Source organism: Numenius arquata, chromosome 13, assembly GCF_964106895.1.
Source record: "Numenius arquata chromosome 13, bNumArq3.hap1.1, whole genome shotgun sequence".
Taxonomy (NCBI): Eukaryota; Metazoa; Chordata; class Aves; order Charadriiformes; family Scolopacidae; genus Numenius; species Numenius arquata.
The window spans coordinates 20310948-20330060 of NC_133588.1; the positions used below are offsets into that span (position 1 = coordinate 20310948).

Sequence of the window (19113 nt, forward strand, 5' to 3'; positions counted from 1 at the left end):
CGGTGGCCTGAGATCAAACACCAGAGAAATAGCTGCATGGTCAGAGCCCCGGAAATTCTAACTAGGTAACGAGTAGTGACTTTCTTTTGATTTACAGCATGGATTTCCAACCCATCTATAAAGCTTTGAAGAGAAAAAAATAAACCTCTAAGGGAAAGGGAAGGGCCATACAATTAGTTGTTACTGCCTGCTTACTTGTCTCCTCTAATTCCAGGAGCGTGCCGAAAATGGATGATAGTGTGCAAAAATCTGAAGTATTGGCCAATTCCTTTGTAGATTCAAGCTGAGATACGGTTCACATCACACTGGTTCTTGGAGAATATTCAGTTTCATCTCAGCTATAGATCCTGTGTAGCCGGGTGTAGTTGGAGGAGTTTGACAAGGGCTGCATGTGTGCTGTAACTGGCAGCTCTTGTACATCAAATTCCTGCTCTGATCTCCTCTCCTTTCATCTCCAGCGTGTGGCTTTCATTAGAGAATTGGATGCTGAAGTGGATGTGATAGCTTGCAGAATATTTCAGGACCACATGCGGCAGTATTTTTGGCATTATTTTTTTACTCAAGTAAATCACTACAGTTCAGGCCATTAAATATAAGGGACAACAAAAAAAGTTTTTATAAGTACATCAACAAAAAGAGAGTCAGGGAGAATCTCCATCCCTTACTGGATGCGGGGGGAAACATTGCAACTAAGGACGAGGAGAAGGCTGAGATGCTTAATGCCTTCCTTGCCTCCGTCTTCAATAGTCAGACCAGCTATCCCCAGGGTGTTCAGCCTCCTGAGCTGGAAGCTGGAAGAAAACTTACTCGGGAATATTGCACTGGAATTTGGATGTAGAAATGCAGTTTGTAATTGTCAAGACAGCGTTTGGTTGAGACTGCTCGGTCGTTAATTTGTTGGAAGTTGACACTTGAGTTGAAAGACTAATAGCTGCCTTGGTGCGTTGCTCAATTTTAAATTCTGCCACAGAGTTTGGCTGTGCTGCAACCGTGGCTGCCATTTGTCATTTTTATAGCCGGGGGGGCAGTTCTGTTGTTTGGGGACCTGGGGCTTTGCTGTTCACATGCACAGGCTCTTTTTGTACATTAGTAAAACTTAAACATAACGAAGAGCAGAGCTTTCTCATCCTAAAGTTTTAATGTGTCTATTACAGCAGTTGTTTCCACTGTCAGAACAAGTTATTTACTGTTAACATCCAGACAACTTGTGTTTTCATCATCTGAAAAATGGAAAGAATTGTTCAAAAAAAAAAAAAAATGTTTCAACTCTTGTCGTTGAATCTGAATTTCAATGTAAGATATGTTATGGGCACGAATGAAATGATTCCCACCCCGATACCAGAAAGCTACTACTGCATTAGGAAGTTCAATAGGTTTTTTTGGTCTCTTTTGTTTCCCATCCGGCTCCAGCTTTGCCCTGTAAGGATTTAGGCTGGCAACAGTCAGCAGACAACTCTTTTGTTGTTGGGTTTTGATTTCCCCCCCCCCCCCCCCGCAATGCTTTCTTGCTTGCACCCATTCGTTATCTCAGTATCAAGAATATTTGAAACTTGGAGCGTAAACTGTGAAATATTTGGTGTGCTGCCTTTTACATAGTTAATGGATGTGCTGCTTCCCCAAAGTATAAATCAAATTATGTAGCCTATTACGCTTTACATCAGAGCAACAAAATATGAAATATTTTACAGTGCAGAAAGTGCACGTGAATCAAACTTTTGTTGTTCCTAAGGGATACAATTTTGACAATTTTATGAGGTTGCAATTTATTTGTAGGGTGAGTTGGCACATGGTTTTGATAAAAGTAATGATCACACAGTGTTCTGCTAACAAGAATACTCTTTAAAGCCACTAGTCTTGCTGATGGGTATTGTTATCCCAAAGGGTCTGTTAAACTCCCTCAAAGTGTGTGCCTCGGAGATCCAGACCCTGCCTGTGGTGCTGGTCTGACCGGGAGCAACATCTGTGCTGAGGAATGTGTCTAAGCAGTAATAGAATAAAATAAAAAAAAAAAAAAAAAAAGAAAACTGTTGAGAATTGGTGGGGGGGGAGAGGAGGAGGAGGAAATGGGGGAAATAAAGCTGTATTTTTTCCAATACAGACTTGATCTTGTGCAAAAGACTCAACAAAGAAACGTTGGCCAAGAAACTCTCCTGCTTCCTCTTGCTGTGAGAGTGCTCTGGTGTGCCTGCCCAAGGAACAGGACTGTTGGTAGGAATGACATGGCCTTGAATAAATACATCAAACCCTTGTCTTGCAAGATGTTCCTCTAAAAATGCCTGTTAAATCAGATTGCACGTGGGACTGAATAGGTGTTGCTCAAAATTCAAACTAAGGCTTTTTACATGCATGTTACTTGCCGCTCTTTTTCCGCATGGACTGTGCAGGAAAGGTCCCCACCGACACAGCTCCTGCCGTGGGTCACCGTCTCGTTCCAGGGCTGTGGTAAGCTGATCAGATTTGCTTTTAAGCAAAGGGTAAGGGTAGAGAGAGAAAAGTATATTGGGTTCCTTTCAGCTTCCATTATCAGAGGAGCTGCTGCTAATTTAAGGAAGGACATTAGTTTCCATTTTCAAAAGTGCTGTCGTCGCACTTCCATATAGTGCCTTTTTAGTAGAACTTAAGCTTTTAAAGGCTGGATTTTTAAAGGCAACATAGAATGTGAATGAGTGCTTTGGTATTTTGGGGATGTGGGCTTGAATTTCCAAAATATTTGAATGCTTTCTGAAATGATCTTATATCTTCTCAGCTGGTCTTGGTTTCAAAGCCTCACTAATGACCCAGGAGGGGCATAAAGGGATGGACTGGCAGAAGTTTGTGTGCTGTCCCCTTCCCTGGTACCCGCTGAGGAGAGGGATGAGCAGGAGGGTGGGTTCTCCACGGTGCTCTCCGATGGGTGGAGGGAGCCTGGGGTGACTCCAAGGCACAGGCAGGTCCCCGGCAGGAACCGCTCCTGCCCCGTGTCCCCGGCGGGATGCCGGCACTGGGGAACACTGCGCAAAGCAGTCGCTTGTGGTGTTCATCAGGGTAATTAGTGTAACAGCATGAAATACTTGAGTAAAGGTAATTTTCCCATTGTTTGTTCCGTTATGAATGCTGCAGTGCTGCGGAATACAAACCTGGAGCTCCAAGGAGCAGTAACGGGGCTTTGAACAGGTTAATAATAAGGAAGAAATGGCAGCATTTCTGTGATCCCTTGAGCCCTTCTCAAGTAGCTTTTTGGGTTAAATTCATTTGGGTTTGGAGTCCTTTTCAGTGTTAAATTGCTCTATATTTTACGGGGTTTTGTTTAGTTTTGGTTTTGGGGGTTGTTTTGAGATGGATGGTGGCTAATAGGTGAGAAACAAAATGAAACAAGTCTGGAAGGAAAAGGGAAGTTGAATGCTGTGGTGCTCACTGTGCATTTTGTTAAACAGGATGAGGAACTGCCACCCAACATTCAGTTGCAAAGGTTTGCTTTGATTCCTTTCTTAATATGAATAATACTGATGTCCTGTCTTGGGCTCATGAAAACTGGGTATTTACCCATGATGCTTCATCTGTCATGAAAGTTGGACATCTGCCCAATGAAAAATAATTTCTATTTGACCAGTCCATTTTAAGTACAGGTGGCATGGAGCCAAAGCATGATTTGGTAGCGCAGGGGAGAAGCAGAAAATGTTATATGAATTCAAATGTTATATCTCCAGCAAAGCTGCCATATTTTCTCCTTTCCTATGGTGATTTTCTGATTAGTTCTGTCAAACAATCTCCTTTACCTCACTGTTCGTGTAGACCTTTGCTCGAGTACCTGTATTAAGTAATTTTAATTTATTATGATAAGCCATATCCAGTTTGCGTTCAGCAAAGTGCTTGTCGCTTTGCTATAAACCATCTGCTGTGACATGACCTAACCAGCTCTGACAGCAGAGGGAGTTCAACCATGATGTGGAGTTTTAACGTTATTTCCAGTGCTTGGAGGGCTGTGTGTGTTACAGCATCCACCCCATCCGGCCCAAATTTGGGGAGCCGTCCCCTGCTCCTGCTGCTCTCTAATGGCTGTGAGTAATAGCTCTCCAGTCACCCTCCCTTCTGACGGAAAGTCTATCCAGAGCTGCTCCATCTCATGAAGCAGATCAAAATTGACATTTTTTATTGATGTAACTGGTTTCTGCTGAATAGTTGGGGACAAATAAAAGTAACTGAACTCAGAAATGAAGGGAGAAAGTAATATGTTGGTGGAATTAGCAGCCAACTGACATCTGTAGTTAAATAAGTAGTCCTTTAAAAAATCCCGTTTAAAATATACTTGAAAAGTGAAAAATTAAAATTAGCTTTTTAGCTATCACTTGCTTTAATATATCACATATATGTTCTTGAATATAAAAATCATTTCATGATTAACTTTATTAAATGAATCCACGATATAGATTTCATTTAACACTCCCGCTTCTCCAGGGGGTGTAGCACTAAGAGTGAAAAACTGGGCAAATTCATTTCACGACAAAACGAGTGATCTGTGTTTGCTGTTGCTGTTCAATACCGATAGACAAATGCGATGTAGAAGATGTGAAAAGCGGTTTAAATCTTGGCATGTGACCGGGTTGTGCTCTGCAGCTGGGGCAGGGAGAGGGAAGCAGCCGCCGGAGCAGAGCGGGGTGACGGGAGCTGCCGGGCCAGGGGAAGCTTATTTGGCAGCTCCGACGGTGCTGGTGCCAGACTCCAGGAACGGAGGACAAGTATTTAATTAATTTGAGTTAATGTAGTGTTATGAAGGACATCTTATTAAAGAAACCTGGATTTAATTTTTTAAATTAGGTTACATTTAGTTGATAAAGTTAACTCCATGGCTGTAATACGCTTAGCCTTCAGTAATGCCTTTGATGACTTATCACACAACATTCTGATTAGTTGTATATAATATTAATAAAGTACACATAAAATGGATTAAAACCTGGCTAACTGACAGAATCAGTTCTCAGAAACAAGTCATCTTTTAACGCTTGGGCTTTTTTTTACCCAAGTGGGGTTACAAGGGAGTGGATATTACATCTGATGGTATTTGACTTCTCAGAAGTAATTTCTGGATCCAAATAAATCCTATGGATCTAGACCTCTGAGAGTTCGTAGGCCATCAAAATGATGGGAAGCTTGAGCAGTAAGATCTGGATCTTTGATTAGCCGGGCTTATTAATATAATTTTTTTTAATATAGTCAAGAGAGAGGTCATAAGTTTAAGAAGAAATAATTTAGATGAAAGCTGTGGAATACTGGACTTGTGAGCTGGAAATAATTTGGAGATCATAGAATCATCTAGGTTGGAAAAGACCCTTGGGATCATCGAGTCCAACCATATGATGAGAGATACCATGAGATGAGAGTTCGCAAACAACTGAACACGTCCTCTCTATAGTGAAACTCTCAGAAACAGCTAACGAGATTTTTATATATACATCAGAACAAAGGCTTAATTACCTCAGGGGGAATGAACCTAGTCCAAGGCAATGTTTTTTAAATCTCTCTCCGATACTTGTGTGTGTGATGTCTGTGTAGAAAGTCACAGCTCGTGTCTCCTATGTCGGCTCCATTGTGACAGTGATGGCAAGGAACACTTTTTCTTTGAGAAACAAGAATGCCTACACACTGAGTTATCCAGGAGTAGGCATTTTGGTAAATACAGGCAGGTCTTTAAAGAGTGCCTTGTGTTTTGCTTCACTGAGATTGAAACGGTGTAAGCAGCGCACAGGTCCTGCGGGGCTCCCCGTGTGCTCAGGAGCGAGCCCTGGGGTCTGCAGGAGCGGTGTGGGGGACCCAGGCGGATTGGAACGGGAACTGAAGTGCAGGGTGAGATACACACCACGAACCAGGGAAATGGTGAATACCCCCCGTTTGCAAAATCAGCACTTTTTAAATGGGAAACCAGCTTTTTTTGGCAAAGACTAAGTAAGGGCTTATGCAAGGTAAGCGTCAAGCCCCGTGTCTGAGCAGAGAGCGGTGGTGAGTGTTTCCTGAGCTTTCCTCTGAATTCAGAGAATTCAGCAGCCCCCACTGCTCCCCCACATGCCATGGGCTTCAACAGCCCGACCTGGGTCTTCTCACACCCCCTGGGCTTGGTCCCATGTCCGGCGCTCGGGGCATGAGCCCAACCTTTGTGCCTTGTGTCTGTGGGGACCTGTCAAACCTGACGGTGAGTGGCTGCTCCAGAGCCTGGGGCTGTGGCGCGGATCTCTTCCCATACCCACCCTGCCAGCGAGGAAGGGAAAATAAAGCCCATATTTCTATGTATATTTCCTCAGTTTACTGAATGCCATGAAAGAGGTTTATCTCTTCTGTGCGTAGGCACCTCCAGAGGGAGATGAAAGGTATAATATGCCGGCGAAAAGATAATTGCCAGCTGAATCAAGAAGTGTAGAAAACACGTCTTATGTTCTGGAAGGTAGTGCCTGCGGCTTGTAGGCATCCTGGGCTGCGTGTTGGAGCCGCTCACATCCCTTCCCAGAGGTTTGCAAGGTAAGAAATAAGTGCTGAGGGTTTGTATAGATGGATGCACCGCTGCCCGGACATGGGTGAGGCGCGGGGAGGTGCGCTGGGGCAGCGTGACTGGGACACCCGTCCCCGCTGCCTCTGAGGATGTGGTCACTTGTTCATCGACACCGGCAGGAAGGGCTGAAGGCCTTTGGGGTTAGTCTGGGAGCTTCGTCCTGCAAGTGCTGCCTCTGCCTGTTGCCCTGCTCTCCCAGGAAACACGTGCCTTGGTTTCCCCGTAGGGAGAGGAGCCGTGGCTGGTGGTAACGGATCTTCTGTAGAGAGAGGAGAGACGGTGCCGGTTTGGTGCGAGATTTGGCTGTGCCTGCGGGCAGACGGGGCTGTGCTGGGCAGCTGCACATCCAGACGTGAGCAGTGTCAAGGCCGAAGTGTATATGCAGCATCAGGACAAAACTTTTTCTTTTATTTTTTTGACAGATCTAAAAATTATACTGTTGGCCAACAACTGGAATTCCTGTTTTATTTGCTGCTAGTGGAGGCTGTGCCAGGAGCAGAGGAACTGAAACATCCTCAGAGTTTTAGGTGTGCAGTGAAATGTTGGGCTCAGTCACGGTTGGCTGATGTCATCGTTCTAATCCTTATGGTTTTAATTCTTTCTAATAAAACCAGTAGGTGTGCAGAAGCTGACGAGCACTGAGCTGGGCAATTCTCTGTGTCGCTCCAGAGCAGGCGAGTGGATTTGCCCAGCCTTGCATGAGAGCTGGGATTGCTGAAGGTTGTGTTGAGGGTGTACTTTCCCTCGGCTTTCACCGGAGTGGTGGTTTGTGCTCTGCAGGGCGGGCTGAGGGAACCGCCATCAGTCTTACGGATTTTCTTCTTGAGACTGCAGGAGCTTGAGAGCTGTTGGAATCATCTCTGCTGAATGCATTTCACTTTGTTCCCTGTGTCTTGCAGTGGTGTTTGTCGTCTTAGGAGTTGAAATCAGTGAATATGTTTTTAAAGATTTGTTGTCATGAGTTCAGCTTTGCAAACTTCTCCCCAGGTGAGGGGAAGACCACACGTGTTGGGGTTCCCAGGACAGCACGCAAGGGAGCCTCGCCTCCTCCATCTCTTGAGAACGCCTTCTGGTTATCTTGTATTAGATTGGCTAGAATTGAGCTTTCTGGTCTGTTGGGACAGAAGATTGTTGGAGACTCAACAGATTAATCTGGACACTTTTAGCCATATAACGTTACAGTGTTGATACATGTTTTCTTTACTCGGAGTCTTTTTCAAAGACTCATAAGTCCTCTCTAGATTTTTATAACAGATAGTTCATAGCCCCAAGAGCAGATCCTTGGAGCCATCTGTCTCAGGCTTGCCTCTCAAAAGAGTAATTCCACGGGATTGAAGAGGCAAGTGTTTGAAATTCAGGAGACTATAAAATTGATTCTTCCATAAAGAAGTAATTCGTGGTAAATGGTGTAGTCCTCTGGGTGGCTGTTCACTCATTTTATATGACCAGGACCCTTGAAACACGGTCAGGAAGATTAGAGAAGGACATCTCTGATCTGTCATTTGTCTGCTCAAGCCAGGAAAACTTTTCTTTTCTTTTGACCATAGAGTATGTGGGAGCAGACCCAGGCAAACACACCACCTTACTCTAGGCTGCTGGGGGTAGGGAAAATGCGACTTTAATACAAGTTTGGATAGTGTTCTGGAGTTAGCTAGATGATTTGGTAATACGTAACCAGGTTTTTGTATTTAGTTGCATGTTATCTGGTAGGGGAGCAGTGATGGGCTGCCTGACTCCAGAAAGCATGTGGGAGATGCAGGGGTTGCAGAGTTCTGTCTTCTGGGGAGGAAACCTGTCTGGTATGAGCTCCTTCAAAAACATCTGCCCCCCAGAAAACATTCCTCGTCTCTCCCTCCCTGCATTACTGGGGGTGCTGGACCTGCTCGGCATCAAAGCGAGGAGGCAGCTCAGCTGGTGTTTGCCGTGTCTCTGGGGACAGGGAAGGAGATCACAGCACTGGCCAAAGTGCCATCTCAGAACAAAAGCAGTTGCTGTAGTTAGCATTTAAAGGAAATTCAATGGCAAGTCAGACAAGCTGTTGCTTTCATCCATATGTATCTGATTAGCTTCTATCAGAGTGTTATTTCTGGTACTGGCCGTGTTACTGTCCTTCCCCAGCGCTTACAACAGCTAAAATGTTTCTTCTTCTTGAATATTTCTTCTTATTTAATATTACTGTTCATGCAGTCCTTAAACATCCTTGTCCTTGGCCTCGTACTGGGCGGCACCACAAGAGAGAGCCCGGCAGTGCCTGGGAGGGCAGCGGTGTGGGGAGGAGCAGCCTCACTTGTCCCTCATCACTCGTGTCAGCACCGCGAGACCCCCAGTGTGGTGGAACAGCAATTGGATGGAGTATTTTTCCCCCAAGATAGATCTACTGTAATCCTTTAAAGAGTGAGAAGTGTTCTCAATAACCCTTGATAACGCACGTTGCCACATCAGCATTTATTCTTGACATCTGTTAAGTATGAATATTAAATATTCCCAATGACCTTTCCAGATGCACTCTCTCTGGAGGAGATACAGTTCATATACCCTTCATAATACGCTGTTGTTCTTATCATTTAATGGGAATATAAATGGGCGGTGCACTTCAGAAGGTAGTTAAATATATTCCCTGCACCCAAGAGTTTGCTCTATAGGCAGGACTAGACAAAAAGGGAAATGAGAGGAGAGGTTTTATATAAATCAAACTATGCAGCGGCGTAAATCTTATGCAGATATTTCAATATCTGTATGTTCAGTGGCTCCATCACAGGCCTCTCTGATGTGAAAGCACCTTACTGTCAGAGTTTGGTAAACGCTAAATATTTTTTAGTAGAAACTTGAAATAAACTGAAATATCAGCAGTTTCATTAGTCTATCCAAACAGTAGAAATCAGCTTATGAAAATTAAATTTAACATGTCTGCGTCAGTAGAAATAACATAATACACCTCTTTGAATATTTGTAAAGTACAATTTAATGGGTAAATCAAGCAGGCTTCTGCCCTAAGCTTATTAGTTTCCTCATGCCAGGTTCAGATCACTGAAAGCAGCAAAACCCTTAAGACTGAATCTTCTGGGTTATACAACTATTTGGAACACACGGAGTTTAGAAGCATGTTTAATAACTGTAATTTATTGAATTTTTGGGTTGTCTCAGCAAAAAAATACCTATTGTAATAACATGCAACTTTAAAGGTTGGATTGCTACAGGATATTGAGTGTTCCTGACCAGCTATCTTTACCCTCTGTGTTCCAGAAATAATGTGTTCCAGATTTGCATGAAAAGCTGACTGAGCCATGGTGATGAACAGTTAAACTTCCATCACTTCTGTGTTTGTAAGTGCCAGCCCCCCAAGAATGCAGGTAGTGGGGAGTTGCCTGCGTCGTCACCTTATCTTCATCCGCCCCCCTCCCCGCTCGGGCAGAGGCAGAGACCCCAAATCAATGAAAACTGGTGGCTCCTGCCACAACCAAAGCATCTCTTGGCTCATGTTGTTTCCTAGAATTGCAAAGGGAAGGAGCAGGAAGCTCAGTACAGATGTCACCTGCTCTTTTTAACTTAACTGGCAGGTTTTCAGTAGCTGGGTGTTTTGAGTTGAAGAGACTGGAAGACGTGCAAGGTTAGTAATAAGGATAAAGCATTTCTCTTTATTATGGTCAGTTACCGCTAATCTCCTCTTAGGACTTTAACAGGGATTTATAGGGTTTCATTTGTGTTTTAGGTTTGGGGATAATTAAGTACCTTTCTGCTGCAAAGAGGAAATGGAGAGAGAATTGGCTCAAAGCTAAAACAAGATTCCTGTACTAGCGCATATATTAAACTTCCTTTTATTTGGTTGTCACCCCAATAGGAATGATTAGTGGGTTGTAAAGAAAGAAAATGTATTGCATTACATCTATTAAAGCATGTTTTATATGTAACAGTAATTAAAATATAATTGAAATCATGAGGAGTTCTAATTATTGGCTTTACATAATGCATAGTTAAAGAGTGAGCATCTATAAATGTGTCCTTTTTACACATCCAGAAATGGTTTGCTGGCAGCATTTTAATTAAAGATGGATTAGTTAAAACGCAGTTTAATCATTCTGTCATCAAAGGATTTAGACCTCATTAATTAGCTGTTGATAAATAGGTTTAAACTACAAAAAATTTAATTTAAAATATGCCAGTTGAGATCTAGAAATATTAGCTCTGGAAACAGAGCAAGGAGCCTAAGAAAAATTCATGCCATCTCTTCCTGTAGTATTGGATTAAGTGGGAAATTTAGACCAGTGCAGGACTTGGTTCTGCGTTGTTACTGCTGGACGTGACTCCACGAGGGCTTCAGAGTTGATGAAGAAAGAAAACAGAGACCCTTCTTCAAGATGGTTTGTTTGTGGTGCGGCGGTGGGGTCTGATTGCCATGTATGTATTCGGGAGGACTGAAAACTCATTTTAAAATCCTTCTGCTGTGGAAAAGGGATGAGAATAAACCCTAGATTTGTGGTTTTATGGCTGGCACGTGGCTCTAGGGAGCGGTGCGAGAGCTGAGGAGGTAGGAGCAAGGCAGGTCCTGGCTGTTGTGGTGGACTCGGAGCTGCCCTCGGGTCTGTCAGCCGTCTTGGACTGCTTACAAGGGCATGTAGCCATAGGACGAGGGGTGATGGCTTCAAACTAGAGGGGAGATTGAGATGAGATCTGGGGAAGAAATTCTTTGCTGTGAGGCTGGTGAGAGCCTGGCCCAGGTTGCCCAGAGAAGCTGTGGCTGCCCCATCCCTGGAGGGGTTCAAGGCCAGGTTGGAGGGGGCTTGGAGCAACCTGGTCTGGTGGGAGGTGTCCCTGCGCAGGGCAGGGGGTGGCACTGGATGCGCTTTAAGGTCCCCTCCAATCCAAACCATTCTGTGATTCCCAGTCCCACCCCTGGGCAGACGGAGCAGCTCTGGGGGAGGCATGTTCCTCTGTTGCCAGAGCCCCCCATGCTGCGTACGGAATCCAGAAAGTGAGGCGGACCTTGGCTTGCAACTTTGTCAGAATTAGCATTAAAATCTTTTGCAGGTTTGTACTATGAATATCTTGATCAGCTTAATTGCCATGAAGCAGTAACTGTAAGGATTTCAATAGTCATAATATTTGAATCCACAAGCCAACCGGGTTTATGCAGCTGAATCAAACTGTTCTGACAAACGCTGGGTGAATCCTCCGAGTGGAGTTAAAAGAGTTTCAGGAATATAATAATTTGACAACCATACTTGACGACTTCCTTAAAAGGCTTCTTGAGTGTTAATTTAAAGATTGAGTTGCTGAGGAGGTGTATTTGCTGAGCGCTCTGGCAGCTGTGCTCTCTCCTGGGGACCCCTTCCCTCCTCCCGCCCGGCGCTGGAGAAGCAGTGGCCCGGGATGAGGTTAGGGCTGATGTAAGTGTTGTTTGCACTTGGATGTGGGAAATGAAATGGATTTGCTGAACTTCTGTGAAAACGCATAATTTGTGGAATTTTCAGAGCGAGGATGAAAGACAAATCAAGTGAGGGTGGGTATATGCGCTTCTTTAAATTTGCATCTGTTAAAACTCCTGCCTTTTCATGCTGGAAAACCCAAATGGATTTAAACTCAAATAGAACTGTTGGAAGACACTTACATCAATCTGTCTGGGAGGGAGAAGGGGAGGTAATTCCACAGACATTCTTACACTGCTGTGGTACCGTAGAGTCACGTTGTTTCTTTATTCTGTGTCCCAAAGATTATTCAAAAATTTTAGCTGTGCAAAATGGTGGGGGAAACTTGCTTCATGTGGCATAGTTATTGTGGTGATAAAAGGACAGCCATGAAATTAAAAAACAAAAAGAAAATATGTGTGTGTGTGTGTGTAAAACGCATCCCAGATTCTCTAAATTCAGCAAGCTGTGCAGTTCAGCCTAAAGATGAAATATCAGCTGATGTTGTGTAATCTCTTCAGTTATCCTTTACATAAGACAGGTCATTTATAATTCCCAATTACACAATTAAAATGCTAATTACCCCTCACCTAAACTCTCTGTTCTTGAACTGCGATTATCAATTACCTTCAGTCACGGCAAAGCGAAGATGACATACGTGGCAGTGCGGAGTTTGGTGTTATTGATGGACTCTGGTTCCCCGGCAGTGGCGGTGGCTGGCGGAGTGGCTTTCCCCTGGTGGGCTCCGTTTCCCACTTGTGCATCACAGCTGCTCTCTGTTGCTCCATCTTCTTAAAATATATCTGCATTTTGGGGGGCCCTTACCCCTGGTGCCTGCCCTGAGCTCTGGCTCGCAATCCATTTTAAAATTTTTTTTCTTTTTTTTTTTTTCTAATCATAGCACATTTAGAAACACCAACATGAATTTTTTATTACAGAGGTGAGATGCTCACTTCCACGCTGCTTTTATGCAGCACAGAAGCTTTTCCTTAGTTCATAATAGATGTCCTGCACTGTACCTCCATTAGTGCTGCCAGCTTCATGTGCCAGTCCTGCTTGCTGAAGCTACAGTTCTTCTGTCCCCAGTGAACTCATTTTTCTCTTCCAAGGGCCTTATTATTATCTAGAGTTTGCTGCATGTAAGTAAAAATAATTAAGAAAACACACACAAAATGAGAACAGAATCTAGATGTTGGGTTTCAGAAGGATCAACATTTAAAAAACATACCCCATTATTTCTGCTTGTGCATGATACAAATTAGGACACTTTTAAATAGAGATGTTTCAAAGTACGGTTCCTTTCAGTGTTTCTGGTTGGCAGCGAGCTTCGGCAGCTCTGCTCCACGAGCATGCAAAGGAACCCAGCAATGCTTGAATCTTTATAGTTTTCATTAGAAGTAGCATAAACAGTCAGGTTTAAGAAGTCCACGCATAGAAATGGGTTTGTTTTCTGTTGTTTGTCGAGCAGTAAGTTCTGTTCTAAAGAATTTTGTCTCCAAGGTAAAGAAGAAACCTTTCCTCATCTGCTCATAGGGCTCATTTTTATGTTCTGGTACGAGCTTGTAATTCACCATTTGTTCATTAATAGTCAACTGGATTATTTCTCCTACTCTTCTCCCCTCCCTTTGTTTACTCTTTCACAATGAAGAACTGACTTCTTTTTGTATTAAAACAACCTCGGGTGCATTTTGCAATACTGCAGTGTTGTATGGTGAACTAAATGGAAATTGGATTAGATAAACTAAGCCTTAAAGCATCTGGTTGCCCATGGAAAATAAATGACACTCTCAAAGTAAATTGGCTACCGCAGAGAAACGCAGTGTGTTGAAGACCCTCACAGTGCCGGCGGGGAGGTTAAAGGCTCACCCACTCCCTGCCCAGAGCTGGGTTGGTGCTCTCTGCTCCCTCCTGCCAGCCCAGTTCAGTGCTGGGTATAGATACTCGAGATATCACAGGCAAATAACATTTACTGTGGCTTAACATTTTGGTGTGATTTGGGCTTTATAGCTTTCTCAGGTGAAGATCCTTTTGTGTCTGAACGATCACAACAGTGGCTTTCAGTCCCAGTATAAATAGAGAGATCAGCTTGGGAAAATTCAGCCTTTTGTGAATTCTTTAAAAAAAGCTTTGAGTTTTAGCCTGTCTCATGGCTACGCTTGATATTTACACTGTACAAAAGCATAAGGGCATGTTCTAGTTGTAATTCAAAAGTAATTTGGTGCAGAGATAACTAATAGATATTTGTCTACATCTTCCAACTGTACTCAAAAAAAAAAAAACCAAAAAAAAACTACCGCAAATCTTCCAAGTTCTGTACAGAACTCCCTTAAGCTGCTGGGGTTTCCAATTTATAGTTCAAACCCACCTGCTTGCATTTCAAGGCAAGTCTCAAGGGCTGTGTTCAAAGAATACTATTTTTGAAGTGTGTAAAGGTTTCTTTTTATTAGGAGGCAACTTTCTCAAAGGTGCACTGAGGACGTTATTGTGGATCTGAAACATCCTCAAACCAGAAAGTGAGCCAGTGTGAAAATGTTTTTATATAAACATATTTTCAGTATGAACGCCTTCATGAGGTATTGACCCATGAGTGTCCTTGACTCTTCCGTACAGTGTGCTTCACAAGGCAGGTTGTGTTTCTGACAGCAGGTCCCTGACACAGAATCTAACGCTCTGGTTCCCGAAGGACAGGTACCCAGGAGGTGTCCCTGAGGTGGCTCCAGTGTCTGGGAGAAATGGCCGGGGTTATTCAGTGGCTGCGGGAAACCCTGGCCCTGCCGGCTCCAACGCTTGTGTGCCTCTGACACACAAACACTCCAATGCCGATCCGTACCCGCCACCAAGGCAGTACGTGTGTGATCAGTAATACACCCTCCAGGGAAACGCTGCATAAACGTGACGGGAGGCTTTGAAACCGTGAAAGGAGAGGAGAAAGAGGGGCTTAACTGTGGTGTCTGTGCTGGCTGCATTTAGAGCTCACGGCAGAGCATCCAGCACCAACATAAAGCTGCCTAACCACACATCTCCGCCAGGCAGAAAGACCAGGCGAGGTTCAGGATGCCTTATTTGCAGTCTGTGTGCAGTGCCAGGTTAAATGATATTCCATCCCACTATTTCAGACTTTATACTTCCGTATCCCACTTTAGGACACAGATTCCTGCAGTGAGCAGACAGTGAAATCCCAGGGTGAAGAAGCCCAGTGGCAGAGTCTGCATTACCTTCAGTGGAACCGGGATTTTAACTACAGAGTTCTGGCAGCTTCTCTAATTCTATATAGACATTTTTCAGCTTTGAGAAGGCAGCATTTGCCGTTAGAGGGATATGCAATCCGTCGTGTATCTGTGACATGTTACACAAGGATGTTGGCTGGCTCTGATAGAAATGGTAGGGTTTTTTTTTTTCCAACTGCTTGAACATGTTTCTAGTGAGTCACAGCCCCAAAAAGTAAATTCAAAGTGATGTGAGTGGTTTTACTAGTGGAAAACTCATTGCCTGGCAAAGTTGTACTGTCTTCAACTCAGTCACCTAAACAACCACTTTTTATTTATTCTTAAAAGAAAGTCCATAATGTTTGATGAAACAATCGGGTTCCTCTTTTAGAAAACAGAAACAAAGTTGAGGCAACAGCTGGATCATATGAAGCATGCCTTCATTTATTTACTGCTTTTTACTGCTAATCGGGGAGTACTGCAAAAGGTGAATACTATTACTCGGCTGCACAGTTTCATCTCAATTGCAGCCATGAATATGTGATCAGTTGTCACATGAAAACATAAACCCTGTATCCCCGCATCAGTGATGGAGAGATGTTTACAACCTTCATTATTTCATTTTTAAAGCTCTTAGAAGGTTACTGAAAGTTGCTGTCTGGAGGAGATGGTTTATTCAATCATTTAAGGTGAAGGGTCTATAAAATACACTAAAAGTTGCTTGCTAAAATGTAACTGTAGGTACATAACAGTACAACGTGTGATAGTGCACAGTGTGGTGTCTCAGAGCACGCGGTGCCTGCAGGTGAGCAGGGCAGGAGGGATCCATCCGGAGCTGCCTTCCCCTGTGAAATGTCCATTCTGTGAAAAACCGGCTGTGTGGGAGCCAAGGACTGTTCAGGCGATACGTTCCCTTAGCTCAGTTTAGTGATATCTCTGCTGCCCTCTCACCGTGGCAGGGTTTCTCCTCGGCTTCTCTCTCATTTGACCTGCTCTTTGCCATTGCTGGTTTCTGGGCAATACAAGGTTAGGATTTCTACCGTGTAAAACCACAGCATTTTGAGCAGAAAAGGCATCTTGTAACCTGGGTCTCCCTGCTAAGGCTCTAAGCGTAGGCCTTTTCCTGATGTGATTAATTTGTATGTTTTGTTTCGTTTCTCTTTAAATACTGTCATTTTGTGCAATTTTAAAATCTGGTTTGGATTTATAAGCATGTAATGTCTTTAATATCCTTCAAAGAATTTGAATGTGTTCTCTGGATTGCTGCTGCAGAAGGACAAAATCACAGCATCTTTATTCTTCGAATAGCACCATTATCATTCTGTGTTAATGAAATGATTTCAGAATTACAAGAAATGAGTTTTTGAAATTCATTCGGTATTAAAGGGAATTGGATTGTAATTAGAGCATATTTCAAAAAGAATAAAAGGATCCATGATATGTGCTTAGCTCTTAAAGCACCTAATCCTATATTAGTTGTGCTTTGGGCACATCTGCCCTCATGCGAAGGGGACTTTGGCAGCAGAGATGAAAATGTTTTTAATTTTTAGGCTAAGGAGCTCCTCTATCAGGACGGCGGCGTAAGGGGAGTGCAGCCGGGGAGCCGGGGGCTGCTCTCCTGTCCCTCACACGCACAACAGCTCACAGTGTTGTGTTAAATGTGCTTCGTCGGTTGTTGAGGACCCAGCCTGATGCTCTCACGGAGTCCTCTTGCTGTTGGGATTGGGTCTGTGTTAACTTTTTCCCACATTTGGGCAGGGGAAGATCAGAGAGGTATTTAGGTACCGCAGTCTGAAACTGGGTAGTCTCGCCTTCTCTCTGTGTCCGGGGCAGACGTGAGAGCACCTGCCCCAGAACGGGCCTGGCGTGGGAGAGCTCTGCTGGCGCGGCCGGGGACCAGGGGGCACAGCACGGGCCGGCGCTGGTCACCTTGGGGTGTCTTGTCCAGCTGCAGCAGCAGGTACCCGTAAGGGGGTGCAGGTGGGAGAGCTTCTGCTGAAATCATTTGGCAGGAGAGCTTTGTCCCGTCTGGCAAACTCCCTCCCCATCAAGAGCTGGTTGGACTTCCCTCCTGCTGAACCCACACGCCGTAGCCTGAGGGCATGGGGTTGAAAGCAAGGATCGTGGATGTGATGGACCTGAAATGCAGCGAGAAGTGGTTTTCTCGGCTCCACTTCGGACAGTTTGGCCAGTTTGAGCATCTACCTGTCACCATCTCCTTTGTCCTGTGCTCAGATGGACTGCCTTTTGCCAACAGTCATTTCCGTTCTCAGTTGGGTTGCTGAGGGGCTGAGGAGTTTGCCCTTCAAAGTTCCAGAGCTGCGCTCGAGCCCCCCTCCCCGCCGTGGAGCTGGTTACTGTCGGTGTGGGACCGGTGGGATGCTCCACAGGGCTGCTGGCCTGGGCGGCTGTGGGGTAAGGCTTGCTTCTGTCCCCGTCTTGGGGTGGTTTGGAACATACCATTAATTACCACCTTCCTCTCCTTGCAGCCTGTTCCAGCACTACTGCTACACCCGAGGGGGCATGCGCCACACCTCCTACACCTGCATCTGCGGCAGGTAAGCACGTGGTCTACACCCAACCGGTGCAGCCTTTAGGGTCCGGTTTCCCACTGGGTGTTTGTGGAATTGTTCCTTTTATACACATGATGTGTTTGCAAGTGCCGCCAGAGTGAGTTCTAAAGCGTTTCCTCTGGAAAAGCCACAGAAAGGTGGCTGGGGCTGTGTCTTGAAGAAATAACTGGGTTACAGCTTCTGCTACACTCCAGAGATTCCCCAGCGGCTGCTGCTGCTGCCAAGACCGTGTTTATGCTCACATCTGTGCTGCAATTGGCTTTTTTATTAAATAGCATTATGGAGAAGGGCTTTAGAGCTGTTCTCTGTTGCTCAAAAATACTCTCTTTGAAATACACCTTAAGTATTTCATATCGTTCTCAGAATTCTTTGCCTCAAAGGTTAGGGTGTGATTAATTTAATCTTTTGGGAATTTTTTTTCTCTCTTTTTCTTACTGAACAGCTAGTGTTGAAGGTATTGTATTTGGCGAAGTATTGTGAAAGTTCTCCCTGCAGTTGTAGAAATGCACATTTTTAATTTACAGAATTTCAAGAGAATAGTGTAGGATCCATGTTGAAGGACAGCTGTGTGCTTTGCGCAGAGATTCATCTTATTTAGTCAGTGGAATTAATCTAATCAGAGATATATGACAGTTCAGTGAGGCATCTATGTTGGTATATATGTTCCACTTGTTCCACAGACATTGGGCCTACACTGAAGTCACATACACTTATAAAAAATAATTTTTGAGTTAATGACAGTAACGTTATATTGCTTTGGAGGTAATAAGGACAATTAGCATCTTTGTTTCTTTCTGCTGTTTACTCAATTGCTTATTTGTAAATGCAATATTCCAATTTATATGCAAAATTGCAGTAGGAACATGAGCAGTTTTATGGCAAATCGCGCATCTAAATTGCCTGAAAAATTTCCTGTTTTAAGTACCATCCTATAACGTGAGAATTAACATCCCACTGAAATGGGGCTCCATCTCGGTGCCATTGTCCCAGGCTGTGAGGGTACAGCCAGGTTGTGTCTGAGCGCGGTGTCCACAGCCCAGAGAGCTCCCCTGCACCCCCAGAGACTTGTGCTGCGGGTCCGGGCTGGTGCCTGAGAACACCAGGGCTCTGCTGAGCCCATGGAAACCGCTGCCCAGAGCTCGCCTGGGGCGTCCTCGTGGGACGGACGGAGCTCCCCACGGGACTGACAGGCCCCACCACTGCAGCTAAAAGTGGAGACAGATGGGATATTTTTTAAAAAAATAATTACATAAGATATAATACAAAGGCCTTTGTCCCTAAATTGCTATAGTCTGACTAGGAGTGATGAAGCAAGAATGAATAATATTAACAGTTTTAAGCTAGGTCCTAATAAAAATAATGTAAGTAGATCTATTTGATGAATTCAATTAACATAATAATGCAAAAATAATAGG

At 44.3% G+C, this 19113-nt stretch overlaps 1 protein-coding gene across 3 annotated transcripts in view; it reads left to right on the top strand.

Annotated features, from left to right (window-relative positions):
* The window catches only part of PEPD (peptidase D), a 111783-nt gene that overhangs the window by 48318 nt on the left and 44352 nt on the right, over window positions 1-19113 (top strand). For all 3 annotated transcript variants that reach the window (XM_074157927.1, XM_074157928.1, XM_074157929.1), the window contains one exon: window positions 17615-17683. In XM_074157927.1, coding sequence (XP_074014028.1) covers window positions 17615-17683 — 69 coding nt within the window. The remainder of the gene's footprint in view (window positions 1-17614; window positions 17684-19113) is intronic.